This window comes from Hibiscus syriacus, unplaced genomic scaffold (assembly GCF_006381635.1).
Source record: "Hibiscus syriacus cultivar Baekdansim isolate YM2019G1 unplaced genomic scaffold, ASM638163v2 tig00002880_pilon, whole genome shotgun sequence".
Taxonomy (NCBI): Eukaryota; Viridiplantae; Streptophyta; class Magnoliopsida; order Malvales; family Malvaceae; genus Hibiscus; species Hibiscus syriacus.
In genome coordinates this window covers 41,195-54,799 of record NW_024061952.1, presented here as the reverse complement: position 1 = coordinate 54,799, position 13,605 = coordinate 41,195, and the positions used below count along the sequence as shown (strand labels likewise).

Below are 13,605 nucleotides of genomic sequence, written 5' to 3'. Positions count from 1 at the left end.
TTACTGTATCATACGACTGCTGCTGAAATGTGGAAATACTTGGTTGATCATTTCTAGCAGTCGAATGGACCACGATTGTTTCACTTAAAGAAGCGATTGTGTGAGCTCATGCAAGATAAGATGTCAGTAAGTAATTACTATACTCAGTTGAAAATTGTTTGGGATGAACTGTTTTCAATTCGACAATTATGTAGTTGTCTGATTGTCTCCAACGTAATTGTGGAGGAGTACAACGCATTCTTGCTAAACAATAGCAAGAACAAGTCATTCAGTTTTTAATGGGGTTGAATTAGTATTATGCTCATATCAGGGGGAAGATTCTTTTAATGGATCCCCTTCCTCCCATTTCAAAAGTTTTTTCTTTGGTTGTTCAAGAAGAGAATCAAATAAATATGCAATCTCTTCATCCCATTTATGAGCCTACCTTTATTGTCAAGGCTCATTATGGCACTAACACTCGTAAGAACATACCTTTGTGTAGTCGTTGTAACATTCTTGGTCATACAAAGGACAAGTGTTATAAATTGATTGATTATCCACCTGGTTACAATTCCAAGAATTGGTCTTCTTCGAATTCTTCTCGTGGTAAAGGTTTTTAAGTAGTTCACACCAATTTTGTGGTTTCCCAGCAAGGTTCTTCTACTGTTACTGAAGCCTTTACTCCTAAGTAATGTCAGCAATTAATTGCCATGCTTACTTCTCATTTACAAACTCCATCGTCTTTGGATATTCCTACCACTTCAATTAATATTGCCTTGCAAGGTAAGATCATGTCACACATAAATGGTTCAGGTGTTGGAATGTCTTATTACTAGATTTTAGATTTTGGGGTTTCAAGACATATATGTTATTCAAGGACTCTCTTTGAATCACTATTTCCCATAACAAATTGTTCAGTCACCTTACCTAATGGATTCATCATTCCAGTTAGCTTTGCAGGCACAATTTGGTTTTCATCTGATCTTGTTTTACATGATGTGATGCTTGTTCCAGATTTTCGATTAAATCTGCTTTCAGTTAGTGCACTATTGAAATCTTCTGATCTTAGTGTGTTGTTTTGCAAAATGGATTGCTTAATTCAGGACCTTCATCAAGTAATTGAGAAGGGTGAGCTGGTTCAAGGACTTTACTTACTGCATATGTCTTCCTTCAAAACCAATATTTCATGTAATAGTGTTTCTAGTGCTTTGTCTAGTGATTGGCATAATAGATTGAGTCATCCCAGTCTTTATGTTATGCATCTTCTTAAGGATGTTTTGTCTTTAAAAAATGTAAAAATGAAAGATTCTTGTCAAATTTGCTCATCGACCAAGCAACAAAGATTGTCATTTACAGTTTCTTGTTCTCATACCACACTATTGTTTGAATTAATCCACTGTGATATATGGGGACCTTATAAGCACAAAACATATTCTGGTCAGGCTTCATTTGTTGCAACATAAATATGATGTCAGCATAATTATACATGCGTTTATATCCATGATAAAGAAACAATTTGAGCTTGATATAAAGTCTTTCAGGTCTGATAATGCTCCTGAATTAAATTTTACTGAGTTGTTTGCTAACTTGGGTATAATTCATCAGTTCTCATGTGTGGAAACACCTCAACAAAACTCTGCAGTTGAAAGGAAACATCAACACTTATTGGTTATTGCTCGTGCTTTGTATTTCCAATCAAAGGTGTCAATCAAGTTTTGGGTGATTGTTTACTCACTGCAACATACCTAATTAATAGACTTCTATCACCTGTATTGAACAATAAATCTCCTTATGAAGTCTTATATAGTCACTTACCAGATTATAGTAGGCTATGAGCTTTTGGTTGTCTTTGTTTTGTTTCCACATTAAAGTCTCAACAAGATAAGTTCTCAGCTCGAGCTTTGCCTATTGTTTTTCTTGGATATCCTCCAGGTGTGAAGGGGTATCGAGTATATGTGTTACAAAATTAGAAGATTATTGTTTCTTGAAATGTGGTATTTCATGAAGGATTGTTTTCCTTTCAAAATATAAGTTTGGCTAACCATTCTGTTGACATTTTCCAGGACTTTTTCTTACCAAGAGTTATACATAACAAGGTTGATGCTTCATATGTACATGAGATTAGACATGTTTCTCTTGGATTTACTGACTCGAATTATGGTGCTTCCCTTGGACCTATTGACTCGAATGATGGTGCTTCTCCTGGACCTACTGACTCGCATGATGATGTTTTTCTTGGACCTACTGCCTCGAATGATGATGTTTCCCTACACATTGATCATGTTTAAGTACCAATTCAACGTTCTTCTCGCACTATTCAGAAGCCATCCTATCTTCAGCAATATTATTGCAATAATGCCTCCTTTAAATGCTTATATCCTATCGAAAATTTTATCTCTTCTTCGAAACTTTCAATTGAGTATGGAGCTTTTGTTTCCAATATCTCAACTATTGTTGATCCATCTTTTTATCATCAAGCTGTCAAGTCTCTAACTTGGATAAATGCTATGGATGATGAACTTCGAGCTATGGAGAATCTTGAAATATGGACCATTGTTCATTTATCCGATGGAAAGAATGTTGTTGATTACAAATGGGTTTATCGGGTGAAGTATAATGTTGATGGTTCGGCTGATCGTTGTAAAGCCAGGTTGGTTACTAAGGGTTTTACACAAGTTGAGGGAATCGACTACATGGACACATTCTCACCAGTTACAAAGATGACTTCATTTCGAGTCTTTTTTTCTCTTGCAACAACACGTAAGTGGCATTTGTTACAACTAGATATAAATAATGCCTTTCTAAATGGCATATTAGATGATGAGGTCTACATGAAATTACCTACTGGATACAAGTCTGAGCTTAAAGGATCTAATATGGTATGCAGGCTTCACAAATCCATTTATGGTCTGAAGCAAGCATCCAGGCAATGGTTTACAACATTTTCTAATGTTGTTCTTCAACTTGGTTTTCAGCAGTCTCCATTTGAACACTCTTTGTTCACAAGAGGATATAGAAATGGATTTATTTCTCTTCTAGTATATGTAGATAACATTGTTTTGGCTGGGGAAGACCTACGAGTTCTTCATGCAATTCAAAGTCTTTTACAAAAGCACTTCAAACTAAAGGAGTTGGGGCATTTGCGTTATTTTTTTGGCTTTAAAATAGCTAGGAATAGCTTTGGTATTGTTCTATCCCAGAGGAAATACGTGTTGCAGTTCCTGGAGGATACATGTTGTTTGGGTGCTAAACCAGTCGAATAATCTATGTTCATTTCCTCGAAGTTAAATGCAAATGAAGGAGAGTTACTTTCTGATTCTCAGGAGTATCGACGGTTGATAGGTCGCTTGTTGTACTTGACTAATACTAGACCAAACATTGTTCATACTGTGCATTTATTAAGGCAGTTTGTTTCCTCTATGCGTCTACCTCACATAACTGCCTTGAAGCATCTTTTGGTCTACATAAAAAGCTCTCCTGGTCTAGGCTTATTTTTTCCAGTTTAGTCCACTGATCACTTGAGTATATTTGTTGATTCAGATTATAGTTCTTGTCCTGATACACGACGTTCCACGACAGGCTTTTGTGTTTTCTTTAGAAATAGCTTGGTGTCTTGGAAATCGAAGAAATGGGATGTTGTTAGTCGATCTTCTTGCGAGGCTGAATATCGAGCTATGGCTATGACTACCTGTGAATTGGTTTGGCTTGTTTCTTTGCTCTCTTCATTTCATGTGGTTGCAATTAATCTTGCAACTAATCAAGTATTTCATGAGAGAACAAAACACATTGAGGTTGATTGTCATTTTGTAAGGGACAAGGTGAAGGCTGGTTTTTTGAAGTTGCTTCATGTTTATTCCTCAGATCAGTTGGCTGACATCTTCACAAAGACTCTTCGGCCTCCCACACATTGTGGTTTTATTGCCAAGTTGGGTTTTCTTAACATACATGCACTTTCAGCTTGAGGGGAGGGTATTAGGATATATCAAACTGTAATTAGTTAGTCTATAGTTAGATGTTTTAATCTGTTGTAATTTGGTTAGTTAGTTAATCTTATAACTACTATAGTTGTATATAAACAAGCTATGTAATCTTCTTTGTATGCAAGTAAGAAGGAATTCTTCATTCCTAGTTTTCTTGACTGTTATAAACAGATACTACTTTGTATTTATCTTAGCTTAATAAAAAAATCCTAATAATTACATTTACAAAAACTCTAGTTTTCTCTTTCTTGAAAAACCTAACTTTTTCATTAGTGTGTCGTTCATCTCTTTTTCTTTTTCTTTTTGGTTGACCTGTAGTGACACTAACTCTAATGTTGATTGTTGATTGTCGATCGCCAAAATTTTTTAATCGTCTTTTTTGTTTCTTATATCGTATCTTTATTTTCTTTTATTTTTTTATTTTCAATAAGTATGTTTGTATCAATAGAGATGGATCGAGGGGGCGGGTGGGTACACTTCTTTTTAGGTTCAAATCCTAAAATTATCATTGTAGTGTTTTATTTAAATATAACTCTTTACTCGAATATAATTATTTCTAAATCGTATAATCGATTTTTTTTAAAAAAAAAAAAGATTATGTTTCGCACACGTATAGGCCTTTAAATTATTGTATTAATTTTAGAGACAACGTATAATTTTAAAAATTACAAACCATGACAAATTTACTTCTAAAACAGTAACTATTTAACAATACAATCAAATTTTATCCCATTTCCATTTCTTTATTTTTTGGTCAGTACTAAAAAATTATTTTATAATAATACTATTATATGTCCAACCCTTTATGCTTGACCGACATGAAATCAAGCTAGGCCCTAATTCATCAAAAGAGACGAAATTACCTTATATTTATGAAAAATAATAATTATCGAGAATCTTACAGCATTATATAGTATCATTAAACTAACCAATATAATTTTTTTCAAAAAATTTCATTATCCAAACTATAATATATCCCTGCAAGATCTCATCTCATCTTAGTTTCTTTCTTTCTTTTTTCTAAAAAGATGTTACAAAGATGAATGCATAATAAACTTTCTCTTTCTATGTACAACTAAGACAGTTGCGGTTTGGAAATCCAAGTGTGAATAGGGTCCATGACTCCCCCTTGTGATAGAGAATCCAAGACCCTCCACATGGTACAATTATATGTTTCCCGTTTTGGCTTCATCGTTTATGATTCACTCTTTCTATATCAAACTGTATGTTCCCTTACAATTTTACTTCATCGTGCCAGCCCCATCACAAATGATGTGTAGGCTCTCTATTACTTTTTAAAATGGGTTCCTAATAAGGATTAATTTGTTAAATTTGAAATTATGAGGGATTTACGACATTTTTCTTACCAAAATTTATCATGAAAAACAATTCCTTAGAATCTAATCTAACATTCCCATGGAACTAGAACCGGATATCAGATAGAAATGAAAAGGCAATTATAGTTGTAATGTGATACAAATCAAGCAAGGGCACACATGTTGATTTTTTTTAATAATCTAGGATGATTAAAAGATAATATTTGTCCATAATTTTTAACCATTAATAATGTATACACCCTACTACAGATATAGTTGCTTGAACCTTAGATCTTTAGCGAGAACAACACTTCCTTTTGCCAATGAGATCACTTGATGAGTTTTGAAATTTGATTATCTTTAAATAATTTGAGAGTGATTATAAGGTGATATTTGTTAAGAATTTTTTAAATTTATTAATAATGCATATACACCTAAACTTGAATCATTTAGGGAGAACAACATTTCATTTTACCGTGGCCGGATATACAGGGTGTAAAAAGTTAAATATCAAAGTTACTAATACTGAAATTCGTACAGGAACTGCGACTTAATGCCGGCTTTGAAGGGTTAAATCCCATGGATATAGTTGAAGAGAAAAGGAATGGGATAAGGGAAAAGTTTCGCCCCCATCGTCCGCTGAGGATGTAGCAGGTCAGGGTCACATTTTCATTATAATAGCAACAAACCCTAATCTGGACAGTATTTGATAATACTTCAAACTTTTCTTTTTTCTTTTTCCTTCAAACCCTAATCTCTTTAACTCATCAATACTAAGTAATTCAATCTGTAACTAAACCCGGTTTCCCATGAGCAAAAATATCACACTTTATCATCCCTTCCACGTTCCAGCATTTGCTGCCAGTGCCGCCCACTTGTGTACAAATTACCCACTCTTTTTTCCTTTCTATTTTCACCATATCAGCTTGGAGTTTTCTCTACCCTCTTTGGATCTTATCTCTCTCTCTTTGTTTTCTCTTTTACTGGTTCACTCTCCGAATAATTTTTTTCTATATAAAGAGATATTTAGCTTACTGTTGTTATACATAGCCCGGGTTTAAAGCAAGTGTTGGTTTCCTCTTGTGATTTTTGCTACTTACAGAGATAACTATTTGGGTTTCTTTGTTGCTTTCTTCTAGGATTGAGGTTGAAGAGAGTTTGCTTCTTCTAAGCTTTGGTTTTGATTTCTTCTTCTTCTCCTCCTCCTCCTCCTCCTCCACCTCCTTCTTCTTCTTGTTTTTTCACTTGAAGATATGTCGAGCTGCATCGATGTTGTGCCTGAGCAACTCTGCTATATCCCTTGCAACTTTTGCAACATAGTTCTTGCGGTATCTGATCTCACAAGTTTCTTCTTTTTAATGGATGAGATCTGCTTTTTTTTCTTTTCTCTTTGTGTTGTAGTTTATGTTTTTGTTTACTTTTTGATTGGAATTTTCTCCATGTATATCTTACAAGGAAAAGAACATTATAGATACTGATAAAAGCTGGCCTTGACTTCTGTGATCACTGATCAGATTTTTTTTTTTTTACTGAAATCTATTTGATTTTCTCTTTTTGGGTTTTCTTGATTTTCTTACCCGTCAAGTCTCCATCGTTAGACTTTTCTTTTTCTTCTTCTTTTGCAGTCAAAATAAAGTCATAAATCAATGGGCTGGGAGAAGGGAAGGCTTAGAGATTTCCTTTCTTTTTTTCCTTTTGTTAATTTTTTTTGGGTAAATAAAAGGGTATTTCTTTCACAAACCCTATGCTTCTTCCTGAACAATATTCGACTGACCTAGTTTCTTTCTCGTTTTTCTTCATGTAGGAAGAAACCTGAATCTAGCATATCAGTAACAAAAAGAAAACCCAGATTTTTATAATCTTAGCTGATCTTGTGGTTTTCTTTCATTTTTGGTTACGATCACAACTGAATTTTAATTTGAAAAAAAAAACGTTTTAATAAGTGGGTAATTATTGGATTGATGCGCAGGTGAGCGTTCCATGTAGCAGCCTGTTCGATATTGTGACAGTTCGATGCGGGCACTGCACCAATCTATGGTCTGTTAACATGGCAGCCGCCGCATCTCAGTCACTGTCATGGCAAGATATTCAGGTGATAAGATCCTGGTCGAAATAGAATAAAATTTATAAAAACTAGGGCTAATCTGGGTCGCAGTAAAAAAAAAAATTATGAAATAGCTACAGTTTTCTGGAAACCCTAGCAGCCGCCAAGTTTTGCAGAACTGGAGTTTCACAGCCGCTTTTCATTTGTTTTTCTAATGTCTGGTTTAGGGTAGACTGATTTGATTGACATGTAAGTTAGGGTACTTAGGTTTTTAATGACATGTTTCCAAGAACTTTGTCTTCAACAATGGAAACAATCTGAAGAGGGCAAAACCGTGAGGGTTGTAAGAGACATTCATTGGTTTCTTAGGGGCCCTTGTTTCAAGGGTTTCGAGCTTATGTCCGGTTCTGATATCTAACATTCAATGATGCCACAATTCTAACTGATTCAGTCACTTCAATGCCTGGTTCCGCTGCTTTTCTCTCTCTCAAACCATCACTTCAATGTCTAAGGATGGATCTAGGGGAACAATCGTACTCTCAAATTCCTACATAGTTTCGATATTTTTCTTATATTTCTATCAATGATCTAATTTTTTAATATGATTTATTAAGTTTATATTCTGATATAAAATCATACATCCGATTAACTTAAAATTCTTTTTTCAGGCACCCAATTCTGCAATACAGGATTACAGGACAGATCTGGGTTCGTCGTCGAAATGCGGCAACAAGTTCTCGATGCGTGCCGCTAACAGTGCAACCGAGGAAAGGGTGGTGAACCGACGTACGTTGATCGAAACGCTGCTCTGTTTTGAGCTTTTTCCTTGTATAATGTACGTATGGATTTTTCATAATTGTTGTTGTGGCGCCATTGTTGTTTTGTTTTTCAGCTCCCGAGAAGAGGCAGCGAGTACCTTCTGCATACAACCAGTTCATCAAGTATGGTTTCTTTTAACGTTTGTCATGTACATCAATCAATCTTGAACCGATACTAAAATGAATCAAAAATTAAAGTTTTTAATGTTTGAGTATTAAAATGAAATGAAAACTAAACGTTAGGTATGATTTTGAAAAAATTAAAAGTTTAGGTATTAAAGCGGACCAAAACTGATAGTTTAGATACTAAATGTGTAATTTACTCTGATATATTTAATATGGACGTAATTAATTGTGGATTAATGTAGAGAGGAGATTCAAAGGATCAAGGCCAACAATCCAGATATCAGTCACAGGGAAGCCTTTAGCACTGCTGCTAAGAATGTAAGTATGATTTTGCAATTACTTTAGATTAGAATTGTCACACTTTTATGATTTTTCATCCATATTTATGTATTCAATTTTAAGTATCAACTCATTTGAAAATAAAAATAAAAAAATTATTTATTTTATATAATAATTAATGAGTATTATTATAATAATAGTGTTCTCTTCTCATGCTTCATATATATTTTTAAATAATACAACCAACCTCTTTTTCACCATTGTTCTTTACAAGTGTCTTCAGAATTAAAATCACTTTTGGAGTCATAAATAATATTAAACAAATGATTTTTAAAGAAAAATACATTTGAAAATTATCCAATATTAGTTTATTATATTTAAAAAGTGCTTTTAAAGCTAAAACTACAGTTTTAACTTTCATTTATTATCCAATATTAGTTTATTATATAATTTATAGTTTTTTATCTAGAAAATATTGAATTTTATCATGTCAATTTTCAGATAGAAAATATTTTTAATTTTGGTATATATTTTCATGGAACACATACAATCACTAAAAAATTTATAATATTAAAGAATTCATATATCATTTAAAAGTATAATTTTAAGTTCTTAACATATAATATAATGTCTAAAATGATATTTTCCGATATAAAATATTTTATTTTCCATAATTAATCATCAATTTTTTGTTATGTTGACTAATATTCTTTTGTTAATTGTGGTGTATGGTAGTGGGCACATTTCCCTTATATCCACTTTGGGCTGATGCTGGAAACGAACAACCAAACTAAGGTGAATAATGTGAGTAACTAGTTATTTCGATTTTATGCGATTAAATATTTTTTAAATAAAATTATATTTAATTTTTAAAAATAGTGTAAGTTATGCAATAAAAGCATATGTCAATTTAACATTCATTAGTACTTACTCACGAATTTATTAAAATAATAAAATCTTAGGTAATTTGGATTTTAAGCAGGTTTAAGAAGCGTCCGACGGCAAGGAGTGCGGTGCTAAACAAGCGGTTGCGTTGCGTTTGAGATTCAAGCAAAAGGTTGCGATTTGAGGGTTTGAAGTGAAGAAAAAGTGTTGATCCAATGTGTTTGTGTGTGTTTAAAGGATATGGATATTTATTTATATCCTTACTTTTTATTTGTGTTTAGAATATGTAATATTTACTTCAACTCAGCTACTTTTCGACCGACCATATTTACATGTTTAATCACTCAAAATAAATCCCACTCATTTGTCTATTTTAAGATATTATAATATTATTCAATCCAGTTACGGATCTTGAAATATTTTTTAGGGTAGACACATACGTTAATAATATTAAATTTTTAAATGAAATGAGTACAAATAAAATTTCAAGGTGGACACCATCAGTAAAATAACAAGTAATCCAATAAAATTTGGATTTCAAGTGAGCACGTGCCCACCCTGACCAAGTTGTCACTCCGCCACCGATTCCATCGATTCAAAACCATGTGAGATATCATGTTCGTCAGCTATTAAAATCCTCCTGTAATGAGCGATGATGGGTAATTAATCGTTAAATATAAAAAATAAATATATAAATTAATGTATATTTTTTTATTAATTGATAATGCATATATATCTTACAACAACAACAACAACAACAAGACCCTATTCCCATATGCAATGGGGTAAGGGGGAGGTAGGGTAGTAGGTTGTCCCCAACGCCAGGTTGAGAGCAGCTTCCGTGGAAGACCTCCGACAGTCAGAAAATTAAAAATAAAGATAAAATACAATGCATGTATAAATAAATAAATAAATACATAGTTGAAAAGTAATCATATGCAGTCTTCATATTCGCGTCCGTAAGGGTAAGTAATCCCTGCAAATAAATCTCTGCGTAAAAATCTCTGCATATAGACAGAAACGTAAGTCCCGACTAAATTTAGAAAAAGAAAACATGAAGAGAATGATGCACATAAGTCAGCGATAACAAGGTACGAGAATGAATAAAGTCAAATGAGTTAAAACGTAAACTAAGGCAACATTACTCCGCTATCCTAGTTCTAAGACTTCATAATTTCCAATGACAGAAACGTATAAAAAGTAGAAGTCATTGAAAATTACTACAAAGGCATTAAAAAGAAGACAACGATGCTACACCCTATGGTTGTGACCCTCACTACTCGGCTACCCTGGTCTTAAGTCTCCATAATTTCCTATTAGAGGTCATGTCCTCGGTAAGAGCTAAATCCTTCAAATCAGATCTCAAGCAGCCAACCGACTTCCTCCTTGGTCGTCCTCTCCTTCTGGCACCGTCGATTGTAATCGACTATACCCTCCTGACCGCATCCGACGGTTGTCGCCTAAGGACATGCCCAAACCACCGTAGTCTTCTCTCCCTCAATTTTTCGGATACAGGCACCACCCCCAAGGACATCCTAATTGCAGAGTTTGGTGTCATGTCCCACAAAGTCCTACTGCATGCCCATCGAAGCATTCTCATTTCTGCGGCCTCCATCCTCATTACGTGACCCTTCTTGATTGCCCAACATTCTGATCCATACAACAATGCTAGTCTTATTGTCATTCTATAAAATTTTCCCTTAAGTTTTAGAGGCACCTTCTTGTCACACAAAACTCCAGTAGCAGCCCTCCACTTTAGCCATCTCGCCTTTATACGGTGTGTAACGTCATCATCTACACCCCCATCTTTATGTATCATAGACCCTAGGTACTTGAAATAATATTTTGAGGGGAGAACGTGTCCTTCGATGCATACTTCTAAATCTTCATCGTTTTGGTTCCCACTGAAGTTTGAACATAAATACTCTGTCTTTTCAATATTAATCCTTAGACTTTTTTTCTTCCAAAGCAGTCTTCCAGGTAGCCAGTCTACTATTCAGCTCAGCTTTTGTTTCAGCAACTAGGACAATATCGTCGGCGAAAAGCATACACCATGGAACACCGTCTGGTGTCGCACAATAGATGTCGTCCATAATCAAGGCGAAGATGTAAGGGCTAAGAGCCGACCCCTGGTGGAGTCCGATTTCCACCGGGAAAGCCTCGATGTCGCCAATTGTAGTCCTGATGTATGTAGTAGATCTACAATACATATCACGAATCACCCGGATATAAGCAGTTGGGATCCGTCTAGTTTCAAAGTTCTTCCAGATCATATCGCGGGGAACGCTATCATACGCCTTCTCAAGGTCAATGAACGCCATGTGAAGATCTCTATTTTTTTCCCTATATTTCTCCATAAGCCGTCGAAGTAGATGAATCGCCTCCGTAGTAGACCTGTCTGGCATAAAGCCAAATTGGTTTTCTGAAACCCTAGTAACCTATCTCAACCTAGCCTCTATCACCCTTTCCCATAGTTTCATGGTATGACTGAGTAGTTTAATACCTCTGTATTTACTACAACGTTGGGGATCTCCTTTATTCTTATAGATTGGTATCACCGTAGACTCTCTCCACTCCTCTGACATCTTGGCAGTCTCTAATATAATATTAAAGATGTGGGGTCAACCACTTAACTCTCTCTTCTTCTAGGGCCAACCACACAATGATAGGAATTTGGTTTGGACCGACAGCTTTGTCCCTCCCCATCTTTCTAAGAGCCATTTTGACTTCCTCAATCCCAATCCTACTTGTAGGGCAGTCATTGGTCGTAGTATGATGGTCTGATGACCCATCAATGATACTATCTCTATAGGGAGAGGCACCGTCATTAAATAAGCCAAAGAAGTAACTACCCCAAACTCTCTTAATATCATGATCTTCACTAAAAGAACACTATTGTTGTCCTTAATAAACCTAATGCTACCTAGATCCTTTTTCCTATTCTCCCTGGATTTTGCAAGCCTGAAGATGTTGTTTTGTCCTTCATAGGTGTCTAATCTCTTGTACATTTCCTCGTATGCCTTATCATTTGCTTTAGCCACTGTTTTCTTGGCTTCCCGCTTTCCCTCCTTGTATCTTTGTTTAGCTCTCGATCTTTCTTCGTCGTCATTGCATTGTAGAAACTCCTTGAAGCAAGTTTGCTTTGTCTTCACCTTAGTTTGTACTTCGTCGTTCCACCACCACGATTCTTTATGTTCCTTGACCTTCCCTGTCGACAACCCAAGTGTGTTTTTGCCCACCTCACTGATGGAATTTACCATATTTTTCCATAACATGTCTGCATTATTTGAGTTTGTAGTTCCAAAACCTGTATGAGACAAAACCTTACTCCTAAAGTCATCAGTTGTAGCTCCATGTAAGTTATTCTAAAGGATCCTAGGTTTACCTAATTTAGCCCTCCAATGAATGCTCCGCCCGTAGCGTACACGGAACACTAAAATCAATAATATGTGTTGTGATGCACATGTCTCTTCAGGGAACACCTTACAGTTAATGCAAGCCCATCGATCCCGATTTTGAATAAGAATGTAGTCGATTTCGAACCAAACGTAATTATTCAATTCAAAAATCTTTAAAAATAATAATATTCTTTTTAATCATTGATACTAGCTAATCGACTTTATATAACTGGTTTTTTAGAATCATCAAATTTCCTTTTTCTTTCTCGTGGAATGGGAATACGGAGAAGTGATGTAATGGAAGCGGCAATAATGATGAGAATGTTATTGGGATCGGCGATTTGAAATGTAGTAAAAGAGAGGAGGCTGGCAAAATAAAAGAAATAATGAATCATTAAGTAAATGGTTGGTGAAAGAGGAGGGGGAGAATTATGAAGAAGAAGCAAAGGAAAGAGGGTCTGACATAAGAATCTGAGATGTCAAAATCATTCATTTGTCATTTCAGCACTAGAAAAAGCCTGTGACCACCTCCTTTCTTCCGTTCATTTATTATTGTAGTACGTTTTAGGTCTTGCTCTTATAAGACATTTTTCTCAATATTATTTTCACGTTATTTCACAAAATGATGTTTATTTAATTGTTTTATTGATCTATTATTAATATAGTCCCTTGAGCTTGATAGTGATAGGTGTTCCTAATCGCAAAAGATATATTACGATTAAGTCGTACTAATCTTAGTTTGTCATTATCTAAAATAGGTTACTATTGTGATATGATAAT

At 34.7% G+C, this 13,605-nt stretch overlaps 1 protein-coding gene across 4 annotated transcripts; it reads left to right on the top strand.

Moving 5' to 3' along the window:
• Positions 1-6,276: 6,276 nt before the first annotated feature.
• Positions 6,277-9,752, top strand: LOC120161487 (axial regulator YABBY 5-like). Of its 4 annotated transcripts, none has more exons than XM_039171734.1 (8): positions 6,277-6,456; positions 6,503-6,603; positions 7,245-7,367; positions 7,988-8,105; positions 8,212-8,260; positions 8,506-8,581; positions 9,278-9,337; positions 9,525-9,752. In XM_039171734.1, exons 2-8 carry the CDS (start codon positions 6,529-6,531, stop codon positions 9,528-9,530), a joined length of 507 nt encoding a protein of 168 aa, XP_039027665.1. In that variant the 5' UTR covers positions 6,277-6,456; positions 6,503-6,528; the 3' UTR covers positions 9,531-9,752. The 4 variants fall into 4 exon arrangements, with proteins under 4 accessions (XP_039027665.1, XP_039027659.1, XP_039027652.1 ...); XM_039171728.1 differs by having other exon boundaries at positions 9,522-9,752; XM_039171721.1 differs by having other exon boundaries at positions 6,278-6,456; positions 9,278-9,346; positions 9,522-9,752.
• Positions 9,753-13,605: the final 3,853 nt, after the last annotated feature.